The sequence below is a fragment of the Leopardus geoffroyi genome, chromosome D2, assembly GCF_018350155.1.
Source record: "Leopardus geoffroyi isolate Oge1 chromosome D2, O.geoffroyi_Oge1_pat1.0, whole genome shotgun sequence".
NCBI lineage: Eukaryota > Metazoa > Chordata > Mammalia > Carnivora > Felidae > Leopardus > Leopardus geoffroyi.
The window spans coordinates 60,409,469-60,430,500 of NC_059334.1; the positions used below are offsets into that span (position 1 = coordinate 60,409,469).

The 21,032-nt window shown below is 37.7% G+C and overlaps 1 protein-coding gene across 4 annotated transcripts in view; it reads left to right on the forward strand.

Moving 5' to 3' along the window:
* BTRC (beta-transducin repeat containing E3 ubiquitin protein ligase) overlaps nt 1-21,032 on the forward strand; it is a 182,697-nt gene that overhangs the window by 48,924 nt on the left and 112,741 nt on the right. For 2 of the 4 annotated variants that reach the window (XM_045438639.1, XM_045438636.1), the window contains exon 2: nt 14,167-14,274. The exons of the other annotated variants lie outside the window; for them this stretch is intronic. In XM_045438639.1, the coding sequence (XP_045294595.1) occupies nt 14,167-14,274 (108 nt within the window). The remainder of the gene's footprint in view (nt 1-14,166; nt 14,275-21,032) is intronic. 4 annotated transcript variants of the gene reach the window in all.

Sequence of the window (21,032 nt, forward strand, 5' to 3'; positions counted from 1 at the left end):
TTAACATTTCAGACATTGTATTTTTTTTTCCCTGGGAGTTCTATTTCATTCATTTTTAAAAAAATCTTGGGGCGCCTGGGTGGCTCAGTCGGTTAAGCGTCTGATTTCAGCTCAGGTCATGATCTCACAGTCCATGAGTTCGAGCCCCACGTCGGGCTCTGTGCTGACAGCTCAGAGCCTGGAGCCTGCTTCAGATTCTGTGTCTCCCTCTCTCTCTGCCCCTCCCCTGCTCATGCTGTATCTCTCTCTGTCTCAAAAATAAATAAAAATATTTAAAAAAAAATCCTACAGTTCCTTTCACTATGTTCATGTTATAATAGCTATTTCAATATTTTGGTCTGCTGATTTCACCCTCTCTATCATTTTTGGATCTGCTTCCATTGACTGGTATTCTTCCTGATTATGGGTCACATTTTATTGCTGCTTGTTTCATCTAGTAATTTTAGATTTAGATTGTGAATGTTACATTATTCAATATTTGTATTTTATTGTCTTTTTAAAAGAAGGTTGAATTTATTTCAGCCAGCAGTTAAGTTTCCTGTGGATCAGCTTGATACTGTTGTGGCTTGATTTTAAATTTTGTTAGGGTAGACTTAGTGTAACCTTTATACTGGTGTAGTTTATCCCTATAAGTGAGGTGTGAGCTTTCTGGGTCTCCTGCTGAAAGTCCCAAGTGTTCAGCTAGGCTTCTGCAATCTGGATGGTCAAAACAAAAAAGTTCCCTAGCCCTGTGTGGGTTCTGGGAGTTATTGAGCTTCTAGCTCCCTCATAGTTCTTTGCTTGGCCTTGTAGAGTTTCACCTCATGTAAATAGGATTTTGTGTTCAGGAGCAGACTTAATGTTCAGATATCTGAAGCTTATTTGTGCATATAATTCATTCTCCAGTATTCTGCCTCATCAATTCTAGTCTCTTTGGCTTCCCCAAATTCTGTTCTGTATTTCCTCAGTAAGTTGTCCCATTTTGCTCTGCTTGGATTCCTCCTTTCTTGTGCCATTGACTGAAAAATGCTTTGAGGTGTAAGAGTAGGACGATGATGAGGGTCATTACAATCTGTTATTGCCTGTTGTCCAAGTTGTCTTCAAATATATGTTTCACATATTTTGTCCAATTTTCTTGTCCATGATGGGGGGCTATTTTTGATATTAGCTACTCTCTTATGGTGGAAGCTAAAGTCTAATGTGCTTTTACTGAGAGTTCATATTTTATTTAATGTACTGGAAGACCTCACTTTACATGGTTATGATATGCACAAATTTCAGTTTACTAAAGTTCAGTTAAATAATACCGTTTCCCCAAAACATGGCTGAAATTTTAGTTATCAGTGTATTAACTGTAATTTTTATAAAGTACAAGCTTTCTGGTCTGCAGTTCACTGTGGGTAAGGCAGATACTCATCATGATCACACTTGTTCCAAAGTCTGTTGTGAATTAGTCACTTCACATCTGTTATTGAGTTTATGCATAGACAACATGAAATACAGTTGTATTGTCTCCTCTTCCAGTGTTAATTCCGCGAGATATTTTACAAAAATGGATAATGAAAGAGGCAGTTTGCCAATTTTTTTTTATGTTTATTTTTGAGAGAGAGAGAGACACAGACAGAGGGTGAGTGGGGGAGGGGCAGAGAGAGAGGGAGACAGAATCTGAAGGAGGCTTCAGGCTCCAGCTGTCAGCACAGAGCCCAATGTGGGGCGGCTCGAACCCATGAATCCCAAGATCATGACCTGAGCTGAAGTCAGATACTTAACCGGCTGAGCCACCCAGGTACCCCACCAGTCTAAAGAATCCTTTTTTTTTTTTTTTTAATGTTTTATTTATTTTTGAGGGAGCGCAAGTAGGGGAAGGACAGAGAGAGGGACAGAAGATCCCAAGCGGGCTCTGTGCTGACAGCAGCAAGCCGATATGGGGCTTGAACTCATGAACCATGAGATCATGACCTGGGCTGAAGTCAGACACTCAACCAACGGAGCCACCCAGGTGCCCCAAGAATTCTTAAATTCAGCTTTTGTGTTTGTAATATTAACTTCTGTGGTATATATGTTCTGTTATAGATTTGAGTTTTCTGATGGAATGCTTCATTTTTTTCATCTTGAATACCTTAAACGTGGTTATTTTATTTTTTTATTTTTTTAATGTTTATATTTGTGTGTGTGTGTGTGTGTGTGTGTGTGTGAGAGAGAGAGAGAGAGAGAGAGAGAGAGAGAGAGAGAGAGAGAGAAAGAGAACATGAGTGGAGGAGGGGCAGAGAGAAAGGGAGAAACAGAATCTGAAGCAGGCTCCAGGCTCTGAGCTGTCGGCACAGAGCCCAAGGCAGGGCTCAAACTCATGGACTGTGAGATCATGACCTGAGCTGAAGTCGGATACTTAACTGACTGACGCACCCAGGCACCCCCTAAACGTGGTTATTTTAAAGTTTATTTTTATTTGTTTTGAGAGAGAATTCTAAGCAGGCTCTGCCCTGTCAGTGCAGAGCCCAATGTAGGGCTCGAACCCACAAATTGCGAGATTATAACCTGAGCCAAAATCAAGTCAGACACTTAATCGACTGAGTCACCCACGTGCCTCAAACATGTTTTTTGTTTTGTTTTGTTTTGTTTTAATTTTTTAATGTTTATTCATTTTCCAGACATGGAGAGAGACAGAGCATGAACGGGGGAGGGGCAGAGAGAAAGAGGGAGACACAGAATCAGAAGCAGGCTCCAGGCTCTGAGCTGTCAGCACAGAGCCCGATGCGGAGCTCGAACCCACGGACCGTGAGATCATGACTTGAGCTGAAGTCAGAAGGTTAACCAACTGAGCCACCCAGGCGCCCCTCAAACATGGTTATTTTAAAGCCTGTGTTTAGGAGTTCCAATACTTACTACTTTTGGGGGCTTTCAAAAATTGTATTAAAATGTACATGATCATCTTACTCGTTGTTAAGTTCAGTAGTTTTACATTCACGTTGTTGGCCAGCCTATCTCCAGAACTTTTTCATCTTGCAAAATTATAGGCCAGTTAAACAGTAATTCCCCATTCTCCTCTTCCTTCGGCAACCGCTATTCTTTCTCAGTTTGATTACTCTTGGTACCTCATATGAGTTGGAATCATACAGTATTTTCCTTTTTCTGACTGGCTTTTTTCATTTAGCATAATGTTTTTAAGGTTCGTCCATATTGTAGCACATGTCAGAATTTCGTTCCTTTTTAAGGTTGAATAGTATTCCATTGTATGTATATGCCACATTTTATTTATCCATTTATCTACTGGTAGATACTTGGGTTATTTCCACCTTTTGGCTATTTGGGTCTGTTTTTATTGTTTATTTTTCTGAGTTTTTTTTGGGGGGGGCAACATTTAATCCCTTTTCTTTGAATTCTTGGTAATTTTTATTGAATGGTAAACATGAAATGGTGGAGACTTTAGATGATAGCTTCCTTCATAGGGTTTAATATTCTTTTCATGGACATATCCCTTTTGGTTTGATTGATTTCTGGTGTCTTTCCATGGTGTCAACTGAAAGTCTAACTTTTTTTCCCCAGGGTACCTTGTCCTTGATCGGTTCTGTATTCCAGTTTTGGGTGCCTTAGCACCATGAGATTGCTAAATAAATTTTAAATTTGGTTTTTCAAATCTGACTCTACATGCAAAACATAGGACCAAATGTCAGCAAATGTCTGGAGGGAAATTGCATAGAATGTCAGATTCACCGCAATACATTTCCCTCCTGCCTAGAATTTTGGCCCCTAAAGTCTTAGCTGCATTAGTTGTTCTCTGATGCCTTCAAATAGCTTTCTGTATTTTATTCAGATTTTATAGTTTTCTTTTTGTACATAAAATTTAGTTTCATAACAATTAATACACCATAGCTGAAGCAAAATCTTAATATAATATTCATTAATTAAAATTTCATATTATTTTAAAAACATTCTCAAGTTTACGGAAAAGTTGCAAGTAAAATACAAGTAACATTTTCCTGTAAATCATTTGAGACTAAGGTACAGACATGATTTCTCATCACTCCTGAATTCTTTGATATGTATTTCCTACAAACAAGAGCATTCTCTTACATAACCTATTAATAACTATCAAAAATAAGGACTGCCAACTAATTTACAGACCGTATTCAAGTTTTTCTAGCAATCCTAATAAATGTCCTTTATAGCAAAAGGATCTAGGTCAGAATCACATGTTGCATTATGTTGTCATACTTTTTATGTCTCTTTCAATCTGGGATGGTTCTTCAATCTTTCCTTGACTTTCATGACATTGACTTTTTTGAGGATTATAAACCAGTTATTTTGTAGATTGTTTTTTAGTTTGGGATTTCCTGACGTTTTCTTATGGTTAGGTAGAGGCTGTGTATCTTTGGCAGAATATCACAGAAGTGATGCTGTGTTGTTCTTATTGTATCCTCTCAGATGACACATGATTTTAATTTGTTTCATTATTGGTGATATTAATGTTGATCACTTGATTAAGAGGTCAACTAGGTTTTTCCACTTTAAAGTTACTGTTTTATATGGGGAGACATTTGAGACTATTCAATTATCATGCTTCTCATGAAACTTTCAGTTTATTCTCTCTATATTATTAATAGAGTCATATATTTTTATTTTACTCGATGGCTTATTATATTAGGTATCTTTTGCCGCATACCAAATTACCACAAATTTAGTGGCTAATGATAACATGCAACACACATTTATTATCTTGCAGTTCCTTTGGGTCAGGAGCCTGGCCATGGCTGACCCAAATCCTTTGCTTCAACATCTCTCATGAGGCTGTAATCAAGGGGTAGGCCAGGGCTGAGGTCTCATTTGAAAGCGTGATTGAGGAGAGAGAGATCCACTTGCAAGCTTACATGTTTTTTGTTGTTGTCGTTGTTGTTTGTTTGTTTGTTTGTTGCAGAATTCCTTTCTTTAAGGGCTATTGGACTGAGAGCCTCAATTCCTAGCTGGCTGTTGGTAGGAGGCCATCCTCAGTTCTTTGCCATGTGGACTACTTGCTTCATTAATACATCCAAGCCAAGAAGGCAGTAGTGTCTGTTAGTAAGATGGAAGTTACTGTTTTATGTAACTTAGAAGGTATTAGGCTGTCCCATACTTAAGGGCATCGATAGGATTACACAAGGGTTGTGAATGCCAAGAAGTAGGGATCATTGGGGAGTATGTTACATTTTGCCTACCACAGTTATAATCCATTATTATTATTTTGATAGCTGATTTGTCTCAAATTTATCCTGTGAGAGCATTTCATACTGGCCCCATGTCATTTTGCCATGTCTCCGTTATCCTTTGAGTACCATGAGAAAATGTTCTTTGCTCATCTTAAACTTTTTCCTGCCCGAGTCCTGGATTCAGCCATTGTTCTAAGCAGCTTGGAGAGTGATATTTAGGATCGTTAAATGTATTCATAGGTATTAGGGGGTTACAGTTAGTGAGCCTTCTTAAATGATAGAACAGGGGTGTGTTTTTGTGTACAGGTATCTCCTGCTTCATATCATTTTGCTTTTATAAAAGACCTACATTAGTACCTGTTTTCACTAACCAAAAGAAATCTGAAGGAGATTCTCACTTTTATGAAAAAAGGAGACAAGTAAAAGTAGCATTCGGTATTTGTTTTGCTGTCAATTGTGGTAGAGGGAGTGTACTATTCCCTGGAGCAGTAAGAGTGGCACCGTCATGCTCCTTCTCCAAGAATTATACTCAGCATCTCAGCATCAAGCCTCCATAGCTTTATGAACATCTTTGCTTTATCTCCTTTTTTTTTTTAATTTTTTTTTAACGTTTATTTATTTTTGAGACAGAGAGAGATAGAGCATGAACGGGCTGGGTCAGAGAGAGAGGGAGGCACAGAATCTGAAACAGGCTCCAGGCTCTGAGCTGTCAGCACAGAGCCCGACGCGGGGCTTGAACCCATGAACCGCGAGATCGTGACCTGAGCTGAAGTCGGACGCTTAGCCGACTGAGCCACCCAGGCGCCCCTGCTTTATCTCCTTTTATTTTGTGTGTCCATTAGCAAGATGTGCTGTGAGGTATCAGAAGATCCTAGGAGAGGTTATTTTTTTTGGGTCTGGGAACACTAAAAATGTTTCCATATAAATTCATGGTAATTCTTTCCTTGCTTTATGCCATTTTGGCTTACAAAAGGTTTCATAGGAACACTCTACTTTTGGATAGCAGTGGAAACCTGTGTCTGTAATGTGTATGTATGTACACATACATATACATCATTTACCTAGAAATTTCTCCATGTACTGTAAGCTTTGAGCTCACAATATCTTTCATTGTAGTTCAGCAACATAGCACTCATTCAGTTTTTCTTTTCTGTATCTTGTAACTTTGATTATGAGAAATCTTGCTCCTATCCTCAGTATTTGATCTACCCCCTTATTTGATCAATCCTCCTATATAACTCATCTCCCGTTGCTAGTAGAAGGCTCTTCATTCCCCACCTCATATTCTGTGTGGATGTTTTCCTTACTCTTTAGGTTTCTGATTATTTGCATTGGGCTCCTCTCCCATTGGGTCTGAAACACTGTTTTGGGCCACTGCCCCTCCACCCTGCTTATCCCACTGGGTCTGAAACTCAGTGTTGGGCCAATATCCCTCCACTCTCAATGAATGTCTTCTGTTCACTTTGGGAACCCTTGCTGCCCTGCCTTCCTGCACTGCCCTGCCCTGCTCCATCACATCCCTCATCATCCTGCTTCTGCCATTCTGGTCCCCCATGTGGAAGCCTTTCTCAGTCCCCTAGGGTGTGGTACCCCCTGCCAGGCCACCGTCTTGTGCATATTTTTTCCCTCACCCAGCTTGAGCTCTGAAACTGTGGCAGGCCTCTAACCCCTCAGAGACACCTTTCTCATACTACTTGGACTCCAAAAGCCTGTATCGGGTCACTACAGCTACCACTTCTACCACTCAGCGGGATGCCTGCTTAGCCTGTTCTTACTTGATGGCTGTTGAATTGAATTTTTCAAGTAGGAAAGGAGACAAGGAAAGAGGAATAAAATTTTATTTAAAAAAACCTCACTAGTATTTTTACAGCAAATGCTTTTAACCTAGTGCTTATGTAGAACTCAGTGATTCCCACATCTATGTAATCTTTACACGTTTATATCCAAGCTTTCATGCTAAATTTTTACATACTAGAGGTGTATTATCATGTCAAATTAATGATTTCTGAGCTTATCTAGCTCACTTTCCTCCTGCCTTGTCCAACAGTGCTACCACCGTCCTTCTAGTCCTTCAAATTTGAAATCTTACAGTATTTCTGACTGTACTCCTTCTTTCCTTATAGTCGGTCATTAAGTCCTGTTGATTTTTCTTTTGATGTACATTTATCTTCTCCATGGCCATTACTTTGATGATTACAACAGCCTCCTGGGTGGGATTCCTTTTTAAGTGCCATTTTTATGTGGGACTATCCTAGGTACTAAAATACCTAGTTTTGAATCCCATTTTTACTGCTTGCTAGGTACCCATCAACTTTTGTTAATTTATTTAACCCCTCTGGATCTTATTTACCTTGCTAGATTGTTTTACAGGTAAGTAAGATAATGAATTGTGAAAGAGCTTTATCCAACACCAGTCTAGTAAGATCTTCCAGTCTAATAAGATTGGTGTTAGTAAAGTAACCATTGTTATTTTATCAGTGTTTTTACTATTCCATAAGTAAAAAATGTTTCTTTCTCTGTGGTATGTAGGTGTCCATGATCTCTCACCATAAGCTCACATTTATTGAGTATCTGCTATGACCAGATACTGGAGATTATATATATATATATATATGACTCATCTCTCTGAGGACTACAGGCTGATAGAGGAGCAAATATATAATTAAATTACATATAATAACAAGTGCTACAATAAAATTAAAGGCTGTGTCTGAAGTTTTCTAAATTTTAATTAAACTTATACAGCAGCTGTTGTCTAACACAATTTAATACATTCTTCTGTTTTTCCTTGCAGTTACTGTTTGTGTTGGTTAATTTATCTCCCTAAGATAGAGTGTAAACTACTTGAGAACAGGTTGTTGTTGTGGTGAATCTTTGGGTTTGGGTAGACAAACACATTAGGGTCTTATTTCTGTCATTGCCATGTAGTTACTGTAACGAGTTTACTCTCGAGTTAAAGTGAAATATTAATAACCTGTTGACGTGGATTGTAGTCATTAAATGGTATAATGTATTTAAAGGGTCTAGCACAATTAATGCCTGATAAATTTTGGTTCTTCTCTTGTACTCCGTATGTATCCATTCTGGTAAAGAACAGTAAGTATTTGATTGACGGATTAATTTATTGATTCTATGGTCTGCGGTTCGCAATGGCTTCCCAGAACATTTTGAAATGCAAGTGACATTCATGGAATTCTGTTCTTAGTAATGATGCCAATTTATATGTTTTTTCTTTTGTACTCTTATTTTAATTTTAATTTTATCACAACCTTGTGCAATAAGGCTGGGCAGATATGACTATCCTATGTGACATGTAGGGTTTCATTTTTAAAGTGAGTGAACTAAATTGGGATTCTTAAGAGGCAATCATTGAATTTGTATAGGTAGATTCTGAATCTATTACATGGCCTGTGGAATACTGTAGTTCTCTTGGCCTGACTTTTTAGTTGATATAGTAGTGAAAAGGGAATTCTTCTATTCCATGGCTTAAGGATACACAAACTCTCAATGCAGCAATCTTTTTATTGTTGATTATTATAGCTTCTATTACTCCTAGAAGTTGACCAACAGGGACCTGAGTTTAGGAGATTTTGTCATTCAGCTTTCATATAGTAAATGCTGAGGCCAGCCCTTTGCCTGCAGGGCTCTCTATCAGTGAAGAGGAACTGTGACTTTTCTCTAGGCAGCCAAGTAGGGGGAGGAGTCAAGGTTTTCAGTTTTTCTGTGAAAATGAATTTGTACTGTTGAACCTGAAGGGCACTCGGTAGTATATTCTTCTTGAAGCACTGGAGGCCCTTTGCTGCAACATTTCAATCTCTTTCTGATTCTTCCAAGTAGTAGAAAACATGTTCAAGGATTTTTTAAAATGCTGTGTCTGCCTTTCAAAAGCTGGTAAACTTACTCAGTTGGATAACAGAATTCAGTTGTAATTATTATGGCCTTCAACTTTCTTTGATTTTGCAGAGTAGAGTTAGTTGGAATGAGGTTAAATGGAGAAAGCTGAAGAGACAAACATGTGCTGTGTAGGACTGGATTTGTATAGGATGAAGGCACACGTATGATCTAAACTGTTGTATCTTTTGAGATTGCATAGGAGTAACATTTAAGGAGTAGGTCATTCACAAGTTCTTTAACAGTTAACAGAAATTAAATATTTAAATGTGAGGATGTAGTTGCTAGATTGCAGTTCTAAATTATTAGAACCTACTTTTTTTTTTTTTAAGTTTATTTTGAGAGAGACAGAGAGAGCACAAGTGGGGAAGGGGCAGAGAGCAAAGGAGAGAGAATCCCAAGCAGGCTCTGAGCAGCCAGTCCACAGAGCCCGATGTGGAGCTCTCACTCATGAAACCCTGAGATCATGACCTGAGCCAAAATCAAGAGTCGGATGCCTCATTGACTGAGCCACCCAGATGTCTCTAGAACCTGCCTTTTTTTTTTTAATGTTTACTTTTGAGAGAGAGAGAGAGCGAGAGAGCGCGTGGGTGAGCGAGCGCAGGAGACACAGGATCTGAAGCAGGCTCCAGGCTCTGAGCTGTCAGCACAGAGCCCGACACGGGGCTCGAACTCAGGAACGGTGAGATCATGACCTGAGCCTAAGTCAGACAATTAACCAACTGAGCTACCCAGGTGCCCCGCGAATCTGCTTTTTTTAATTAAAATTTTTTTTTAATGTAGAGAGAAAACCTTAGAAATTTAAATATTTTGCAGCCTAAACTTCAAGTAGAAAACTATTTGTGCTCTTCGGGGTTTTAAAGGTAAGCTTTAAAGGGGATTATATATTAAACATTGAAGGACAAAAGAAGTCTTAGATCTTTGTCAGAAATTAACCAATCAGGATGGCCCTGAATTATATAGAATACATAAGAATAGTAACCAAAGTGACACTCCTTTCCACCTGTTACTTACTTACTTACTTCCACCTGTTATCCAAATTTCTTTTGATTTCCCCCTTCATTTAGAAAATACTCCTAAATGTGAAGATAGAAGGGAAAGAGGTAGAGTAGAAGTTACAGCCTATTCCATTAATTTTGTGATTATATTTTTTTCCTCAATGTTTTTAAGTGGCATTTACCAGTATGGGTAAGATTAATTGTTACAATACAAACCAATTTTCAAATTGGTTTTTAAATTGAGCTATAATGTATAAAATCTTATGATAATGCTCAGATCTGACTATATGCAAGTGCAGTTTTCATACCCATACCAGTTGTCTTGTAATAATGGAAAATGCATCCTCTGCGTGGTGTTTGCAAGTTAATGCTGTTTTAGAAATCATCCCAGTATATCTAGTGGCTTTTCTGGGTGTCTTTGTTTCATTATTGATTATAATTTTATTTTGAAATTTTAGTTTAAAGGGATGGGGTAAGTCCTTTCAAATTCTTAGTTAGGAGTTTCGATGGAGGATAGGGATGAATGAATAAGGAAGAGTGTTAGAATGAGTAATAATAAGGAAGTTATAATAATTAATCAAGGACATACTGCAAAAATAACCCAGGATCTAATATAAAATGAAGGAGACAAAACATTACAAAAAGAGTGCCTTAAAAACTTACCAGGGAGTGTTCACAAATACAAACAAATATGCATAGTTAATAAAAAGGAAGTGATCATGCAGACGGCTTCAGTGTGGCATAAAGCGCATGAGCCGTATACCTCTTACGAAGGGAAGTAAAGCTGTCTTCCAGTGCTTACTGCTTTTTCGTTCTACCATTTCCTTTTTCCTCTACTGTATTTTCATTCGCTCTTTTTTATTCTCCCTTACTCTACCAGTTTTCTGAAATTCAGTCCCTTCTCCAGGATGAGACTTTCTTTTCTACCTGGCATATATAGAACTTTAACCAATTGCTTTATAATGCGCAGTGTCTCTCGTTAACCATGAGAGAAGCTCTCAACTCTCAAAAACAAGTTTTTGGATTTTTGTGGTTTTGTTTCTTACATTAAAGATTTTAAACATAGAATTAAGTTTGACAGAATGTCACTAGAATGGATTTTTGTCTCTTGTTCATTGTTCTATCCCTGGTCTCTAGAACAGTACAAAGAAAATGCTCAATAAATCTTTGTTGAATAAATGACTAAAAAATTAGACTTACAAGTTTTTTTAAAAAATTTATTTTTTTAAGTAATCTCTATGCCCAACATGGGGCTTGAACTCACAACCCTGAGATCAAGAGTTGCATGATCTTCCAACTAGGCCAGCCAGGTACCCCTAGACTTAGACATTTTTTTTAACTTTTTTTTTTTTAATGTTTATTTCTTTATTTTGAGAGAGAGATTGAGAACATGAGCAGGGGAGGGACAGAGAGAGAGAGGGAGAGAAGAAATCCCAAGCAGGGCTCCACACTCAGCATCGAGCCTGACGTGGTGCTCAATCCCATGACCTTGAGATCATGACCTAAGCTGAAATCAAGATTTGGATTCTTAACCAACTGAGCCACCCAGACACCTCTGACTTAGAATTTTTTTTTAAAAAATGTTTATTTTTGAGAGAGTGAGTGAGCAGCGGAGGGGCAGAGAGAGAAGGAGAGAGAGAATCTGAAGCAGGCGCTGCACTGTCAGTGCAAAGCCCCGTGCGGGACTTGAATTCACGAACTGTGAGATCATGACTAAGTTGAAATCAAGAGTTGGACACTGAACCAGTGACTGAGCCACCCAGGTGCCCCTAGACTTAGAAATTTTTTAACATCATTTATTTAAAAAAATACTTTAGTGAAGAACTTTATAACCTCTGTGGTAGAGCAGTAATATGAAAACAGCGATTCTCAGGGAGAAAGAAACTTTTTTTTGTCCTGCTCCCCCTTAATCTCTTCTCCCTATTGCCTTCTGACAATATGAGAATCTCTGCTACTGAGACCTACTGAATGAGACTGAAATTAGTATAAATAGTTCTAAGGAGAGCTGAAGTAAATGGGAGATGTACATTGGTAGGGTGAAAGGGAGAAGGAAATTACAGGTTCAAAGGATGGGAGTAAGATGGATATTTGAACAAAATGTCAAGTTAGTTATTAGCTAGAGTGCCAGGGCCAATTGGAAGGACAGAGAAAGTGTTAATGTAGGCAGTAGGGAAAGATCAGATCAATAGAGTGCTTGGGTTTCATACAGTAGATAGAGGGAGCCATTATGAATTATTGGCGAGAGTGACACGATAGTAAGGTGAACACAATTATTCTACTTAGTTGCTCTTCATAAAATGGATGGATTATAGCTTGTGGTGAAGGAACATTGGGAACAGTGAACAAAGTCAGGAGATTGTTGTAGTAGTTGAAAGCAGCGTAGCTATTTTGGTTGGTGTGTTATCCAGTGATGCCTTTAGCAGATACCCTTCTTTGAAGTCTCATGTCTCCACATTATGACCTAGGGATGGATGGAGGGAGGCAGGGCACTTAAAAAGCAATAGGCCAGTTTTCCAGTACCTACTTCTCTGCTTTCTAAATTCATGATCATGAATAAATACTTCAATTTTTCCTGGGTATCAGTCACCTTAATTGTAAAATGAGGAAATAATGACCTGAAAGCAGGATCTAGACCAGATCATTTTTTGGAGTCGTTTGCATTGCATACTTCTTATATCAATTATAGGGAGTGTGAGCAATAAATACCATGTTTTGTTTCCTAATATTAATTTCTACAACTAGGGTATTTTAAGAATAAAAAAGTCCTGGGCACCTGGGTGGCTCAGTTGGTTGGGCATCTGACTTCAGCTCAGGTCATGATCTTGCTGTTCATGAGTTCGAGCCCCACATCAGGCTCTGGGCTGATAGCTCAGAGCCTGGAGCCTGCTTCGGATTCTGTGTCTCCCTCTCTCTCTGTCCCTCCCCTGCTCATGCTCTGTCTCCTCTCTCTCTCTCTCTCTCTCTCTTTTTGAAAATAAATAAACATTTAAAAAAAGAATAAAAAAGTCCCATGATACTAAATATTTCAAAAGTTATAATTTCAAGTTTAATATTATGTGTATTGACTGCTGTATTTTAAAATATGTATTCCTGTTTTTACATATGATCAGGTGTTTAGTTTTTTTTAGTACTATTAGATTGTAATAGCACCCAAGTTGATGGACCAAACCTCCGGTGGGGATACATTTAGAGAAACTTGAAGCGTGTAAAAATTCTTTTAAAAGATATATTATTTTATAAGATTATAGGAGCAGTAACACTGATAGTGTTTAATTAATGTTACTAGAAATCATTTCTACTCTTTTTTGCTACTGAATACACTGTGTATATTTATACTCACATATATCTTTCTGTTTAGGAGGTTTTAATACCAGTAACTTTTTTGGGTTCTTTCTCTTTTTCTCTTTCTTTCTCTTTTTCCATCCTTGTCTCTCTTCCTTTGTTGTTTTCCCTTCTGTTTGAGTTGCCCCCCCTCCCCGCCCCCCAATCCATCTGGAAAGATGAAGAGGCAGCTGCTATGGTAACTATGCATTTCGGTTAATGAATAGCAGACTAACAAGATACATAAAACATATGCAAACTGTGCAGAGTTGGTCGCTGTCAAAGCTGTGGGGGTATGATACTTTCTCTTTTCCTCCTCCCCACCTTCTAAAAAACACCAACTTTTCTCTTGTATTTTGTTTTCTAATGTACCATTCCTAATAATGAAATGCTACCATGAAGGGTTCCTTTTGCTGTTTAGTCTGTGCAGTATTTCACCCTGTGGTGAATTTATGGGAGATGGGTTGAGGTGTAGAGAGAAAAAGAATTGATTATTGGATTAAGAAGTAGATTTCCTTTGGACTCCTACGTAAAAGAACAGAGAAAAAAATTTCACTAGATATTTGTTTTCTTTGATCTGTAACCTCCTTTCTTTCCCCTTGCCTTTTGGCCACTAGTGCCCCTTTTGAGGTTCTCTCTGGGGTTAGAACTTGTAAGTAGTATGTTTCTTGAATATGTTTCTATCATAAAGGCCAGCTGCAACTGGAGTATTACATTCAGCCAAGCTTTGAAAATTCCTGTAATCTGTGCCATCCTGTCTCATACTGTCCCATCTCATAGTTGTCCTCTCTCTGCAGTGCTCTATGCCCAGGTCTCTGTGGCTGGGCTGCTCCAGCCTGGCGGACAGCATGCCTTCGCTGCGATGCCTGTATAACCCAGGGACTGGCGCACTCACAGCTTTCCAGGTACTTTCTCTGTCTCTGTGGGTTATTTGCGGGCATTAGTGTGTATGTCTGATTCATTAGCGTGTCCTCGTTCTTTCTTGTGCTCTACTTATGTTCACTTTCTCTCCTTCATATTGCCTGTATTTCACATCACTCAGTACTCTTTTAATTATTATTTTTTAATGTAGACCCAGACTATTCCACTCTTAAGACAATTTTATTATCGTGATTGGTTTGCGAGAATTGACATAGCACAACTTGACTGTTTTCATATCTAGTGGAAGTATGATAGTGAATTTTAAAGTAATTTCAACAAATAGTGTTTATTATGTAATGTTTGTTCTGGACCTACATAAAGCCAATTAATGTAATTGATTAATTAATTACAGCCAGTTGCCTGAACACATTGTGTTTTTCTTATGATTACTAAAAATAAAAAGTGCTCTGTTCAGAGTGTCTCCTGGTTGCTATACAGCTATATATATATTTTGGGGTAAGATCTGTGTTTATTTATTTCTTGACTAACAAGTCTAGTTTCAAGGTGAAAAGGCCTTTTAAAGACTTTTGAGTATAATATTTAGCTTGAAACAGTCCAGCTTGTCTTGCATGAACTGACAGATTCTAGTTCCCTTCAGCCTTTCTTAGAGAATATCAGGATAGTTGTAGGATGTGAAAGAAATCTATAGAGAGAATGAAAAATTTGTAGAGAAAAATGTAAGAAAGCACTTGATGCTCGTAGCTTACAAATCTGGGTACTATATATTTTCTTGGTAGAAATGTTATCTATCCACCTCAGGTATTTGCAGTTTGTGTTTAGCATTTGATAGTAATACACAACAAGTTAGCTTTTGGTTTGTTTTTAACCTTTGTAGCTCATATTCTATTTAGAAGAATTTCAAAGGCAAGTTATAAGTAAGCATCAGAATGCATAGACTATCATCTTAGTTAGAAGAGACAAAGTTAAGTGTTCCACATTTTGGACTGTGCTGACAATTGCTAGTCTTTAATGATACAATTTTAGTGGTGATAATGCTAGATATTTGTATTTGTTCTTTGCAAAATAGAATATTAAACTTCCTTTGCTTGTCTTAGGAGATACAATATAGGAAAGTGCATAGGCCTTAAAATTAGTTAGATCAGGGCTTACATACTGTCTTTGTCACTAGTATGGTCTTGAGCAAGCCATTTCACTCTAATCCTTGTGTTCCTCATCTGTAAACAGAGACTGCAGTAGAGGCATGCAGTAAATGGTTGCTGTTTTTTTCATCTTCATCTTCATTATTATTAACATTACCGCTATTACTGTTAGAGAATGCTACTTTCCTATCAATTTATTTCAAATATTGTAAATTTTTTTTACTACATGTCATATTGATAAAGTTTCTGCTCTCGAGGAACTCCTGGTCTAACCTGTGGGTTTTTAATCTTGTTTGGGTTGTAATAAGTTTAGTCAAACTCCAAACTCCAAGGGAATAGTCACTGCAAGACTGCCCTCATTTCAGACACCAGTTGCAAGTTTAGGAGTCCCCTTGACCACATTCATGCTTGAGAATTCACTAAAAAGGACTCACAGAACTCACTGAAAGCTCTTAGAATTTATTACAGGGTGAGGAGACAGGTTAAAATTAACCAAAGGAAAGAGACACATAGGGCAGATTCAAGAGGGGACCAAATATAGAACTTCCTGTCATCATCTCCATGGATTCAGGAATGGCGTTACTGCCTCCTGGCCACAGTATATGACAGTACAACACAGGGTATTACCAGCTAGGGAAATTTACCCAAGTCTTTGGTGTCTACAGTTTTGTTGGGGCTCAATTACAAACTGCCTGCATGGCTGACTGTTAGTCTCTAGCCCCTCCTGTAGGTCACACTAATGCTTTTTGCCTCAGTTTCCTCTCCGGATAGGAATTGATAAAGTATGGTTCAGAGCCCCCACTCTAAATCCCATTTGTCCAATGGCCAGAAGCCGCAGGAAGAAAGACACTTCTGTTAGGTAAGAAGTTCCAGAAGCCTAGATACCACTTCCCGATAGCCAAAGGAAAAGGCCATGCCTATCTTTGGTAAGGTTAATCCTTCACTACACAGGTGTTACGGACTACTTTGAGAATCTAATGAGCACTATTGACCTTGGGAAAAACTGCATATGGCACATAGGCAAAATTTTATTTAATAGTTATGTGTATGATTATTATATTTCTATTAAATCACATAATCCTCAAAGTATTAACTCCCAAACTGAAAAATCCTATCACAGAAATATAGAGGAGCTGTAAGAATACATAAAAGAGGAACTTGATCTAACCTGAGGGTGAGGGTAAGGAAAATCAGGTAATGTTTGATTGAGTTAAGGTCTAAAGGGTGAGTAGGAATTAACTAGGCAAAAGAGGGGAGGGGAACACATTTCAGGCTTAAGGAAGAGGCAATGCAAAGGCTCTGGGGACTGGTGGAGCTTGTTGCATGTAAGGCCTCTACTGAAAAAACACTATTATTTTAGAGAATGAGGAGAATGGAGCTAGGAAAGCCTGGGAAGTTTGATAATGCAGGATTTGTGGGCCAGGTTAGTCTTGATGCTAAGAAGAGCAGTAAGCTGTCGAAAGGACTTAAACACAAGTTTTGATTTCCATTTAGATGTATTAACTCTAGCTATCACAAGGATGATTTCAGTAATTGAAGAGACAGATTGTGGTCGTTTGGTTTTGGTCTGGAACTCCTTTGCATTCTAAAAAATTATTGAGGCCAGCAGAATGCTTTTGTTTATGTGGGTTATATGTACTGATAGTCACTATTTGAAATTAGAACTGAGAAAAAATTTAAGTATTAACTTATTAAAGTATCTGTAATAAATCCTTTACATGCTAGTGCAAATAATGTCTGGATTAATGAAAGGCAGCTGGATTCTCATTTCTGTTTTTGCAATCTGTTGTGTTGTGGTGTTTTGATTGAAATATATGAAGTATCCAGCCTTATATAGATACATAGTTTAAAAAGAGAGGGGTGCTTTAATACCCTTTTCAGTTAGTTAGTAATTTCTTTATTATTTTTTTATGGGTTTTTTTTGTTTGTTTGTTTTTGTTTTTGACAGAGAGCGAGCAGGGGAGGGGCAGAGAGAGAGAGAGGGAAACCCAAAATCTGCAGCAGGCTCTAGGCTCTGTGCTGACTCATGGATCATGAGATCATGACCTGAGCTGAAGTCAGACGCTTTACCAACTGAGCCACCCAGGCACCCCAGTTAGTTGTAATTTCTTAAAGATGAGTTACAGTATAGAATCTGAAACGTACACACTTTTTGTGTTCTGTTACATTAAGATGCATTGGTCTCAATCTTTTCAACAAATCATGCTGGAACAATTGGACATCTATGTGCAAAATAATGAACCTCGACTGCTACATTGCACCATATATAAAAATTAACTCAAATTGGATCATAGACCTATATATAAGCTAAAATTACAAAACTAATAGGAAAAAATGAGGGAGAAAAAAGTCATTGTGACTTTGGGTTGGGCAAACACAGTGAGATACTACTGCGTTACTACCACATGCCTCTTCTCACCCTGGATGTAGGGATTGGGAATTCAGTAGACCCTAGGTTTAGACCCACATCCTAGTCTGATATGAGAGATGTTGGGCTAGAAAATTCCTTGAAAGCAGAAGCAATCTTTTGTATTTATCAGTTGACCTTCACAGTGCTCTGTAGAGTGATTTTTAGTATTTGGGGGGATGATTTGAACTATATTAGACAGTGTTAAATAACATGCGATTAAAAATCGTGTAAGTTAGGGGCACCTGGGTGGCTCAGTCGGTTAAGCCTCCAACTTCAGCTCAGGTCATGATCTCACAGTTCATGAATTCGAGCCCCCTGTTGGGCTATGTGCTGACAGCTCAGAGCCTGAAGCCAGCTTCAGATTCTGTGTCTCCCTTTCTCTCTGCCCATCCCCTGTTCATTCATTCTCCCTCTCCCTCCCTCTCTGTCTCTCAAAAAATAAATAAACATTAAAAAAATTTTTTTTAAAGCATATAAGTTAAAATCATCTGACTTGCACACCAAGATACCAAAAAAATTCAAATTTTCATTTTATCTAAAGCAGTCTTGAATCTCAGGTCAGGTAGGAAAGAATTCTGCAATTTACTGTCACTCTCAGGACTTTCTCTATTTGGTCTTTTTCTTTTTTGTTTTTTAAGATTTTATTTTTTAAGTAATCTCTACCCCCAACATGGAGCTGGAACTCACAACCCCGAGATGAAAACTCACATGTTATACTGACTGAGCCAGCCAGGCGTCCCTTTCTGTTAGCTCTTAATTAAAAATCAACAAATATCTATTTAAAAAATATTTTTAGTCTCCTTGTAAGTTACCACTTCTAGAATATAATTGGAGGGATGTTGATTTAGTGATTTTGCTGGAAAAATCAGGAATAAATTGGGTGTATGGACCTTGAAGTATATTGCAGGAGTGAAATTGTGTGGCACAGGCAGAAAAGAGGTGCTTAAGAAACATTTTAGAAAAGCAGGCCAAAGGCTATTTTGTAGTGTTGTCGTTATGAGCTTGGGCCTTGGTGCCAGACTGCTTGAGACTTGTGCTTGGCTCTGTCTGTGTGTGACCTTGGGCAAGTGCTTGACCTCTCTATACCTCAGTTTTTTAAATCGGTAAAATGGGGATAATAATAGTACTTATCTCATACAGTTGTTAACATTAAATGAGTTATGTTAAGTCCTTAGAACAGTGTCTGGCACATGAATGAGTTTTATATTATTGGGAAAATGTACAGAAGAATAGGTTTGGAGACTTTCAGCAAACACTGTTTTCACCTTGTTATAAAGCAATATACTGTTCAATAAATTCTTATTTTTTTTTCATTCCTTATAGCCCAATTTTGTATCATAGGGAGCCTACTCTTGGTTCAGGTATTGATGAAAAAATTTTGCTTTTCTCAATATTACTGTAGGTGTGAATGTTTATTTTTCTTATTATGTCTTACGTAGCAAAAATGGAAGACATGAGCTTATATACCAGTTTTATTCTATTCAATAATTCTATGACAGGGTCAGTGTGCACAGATGCTCAATATTACTGGCTGACGAATTAGCAAGATGCAGGATTTAAGTCTTTTCTGTTCCTACTAGAATAAAACAATCCTAGTACATTTACATCTTCCTGGTTTGGGTTTTATTTTACTTATTTAGATTTTTATTAATATAAAATTTACACACAAATCTGAAGTGTACTGAGTTTGACATTTATACATTTATGTAACCGCATTCTCAAGACATAGAATATTTGCATAATCTGAGAAAGTTTCTTTGTACCCCCTTCCAGTTAGTACTCATCCCCCCTATGCAATTACTGTTCTGATTTGCCACTAAGATTGTTTTTTTCCTGTTCTTCAGCTTCATATAAATGCACTCATATAGCATACATTGTTTTGTGTCTTTTTTCTTTTGACCAATATGTTTTTGAGATTTGTCCATTTTGTTGTTTATCAGTAACTTATTCTTTTTTATTGCTGAATATGTTCTATTATATTACTATACCACAATTTATCTGTTTATTGATAGACATTTAGATTATTTCCATTTTTTGACTACTATGTATAAAGCTACTGTATACAGTTTGTACAAGTCTTTTTGTGGACATGTGTCTTTATTTCTCTTGGTAAGTGCCTAAGAATGTAATTGCTGGGTCGGGACACCTGGGTGACTCAGTCTGTTGAGTGTCCAGCTTCAGCTCAGGTCATGATCTCGCAGTTCATGAGTTCAGGCCCCACATCGGGCTCACTGCTGTCAGCCTGTTAGCACAGAGCCCATTTGGGATCCTCTGTCCCCTTCTCTCTACCACTCCCTCACCTGCGCTCTCCCAAAAATAAATAAATATTTCTAAAAAAAGAATGTAATTGCTGTTTCATAAAATAAAGCATATTTTTAACTTTAAAAGAGACAGTCAAATGGAAACAGCCCAACTGTCCATCAACTGATGAATGGATAAAGAAGATACGGTATGTATGTGTATATATTTGTGTGTGTGTGTGCGTGTGTGTGTGCACGCACACACACACACAATGGAATATTACTCAGCCATAAAAAAGAATGAAATCTTGCCATTTGCAGTGATGTGGATGGAGCTAAAGGCTAGAGAGTATTATGCTAAGCAAACTAAGTCAGAGAAAGACAAATACCATATGATTTCACTCATGTGGAATTTAAGAAACAAACGAACAAAGCAGCAAGAAAAAAAGAGAGAGAGGATAACCAAGAAACAGACTCTTAAGTATACAAAGAGAACAAACTGATGGTTACCAGAGGGGAAGTGGATGTGGGAGATGGGTTGAATAGGTGATGGGGATTAAGGAGTGGTGTATGGAAATGTTGAATCACCATTACATCTGAAACTAATATTACAATGTGTGTTAAACTAACTGGAATTTAAATATTAAAACTTAAGAAAAGGAGAGAGACAGCCAAGTATTTCTTCAAAGTGATTATCCCCGAAGGAATACTCATTTTACTAATATTGCCAAATGTGTGTAACGAAGTGAGTTGGTAATAGCTTCATGATATTTTTTTTTCTTTGAAATTATGTCATTTCTTTAGTAAGTTTGAAGTACCTTCAAAGTCAAAATTCAATGACAACAGAAGAAGAAGAGCCTTGGAGTCATTATTTAGTTTGTTGTGTTATCTTCAGTAACTCATATGGAAATGGCAACATTGAGATGGTTTGATTATTAACATTTCACATCACACATTTTAAACTAGTCACAGAAAAGATTGTGAAAATATTG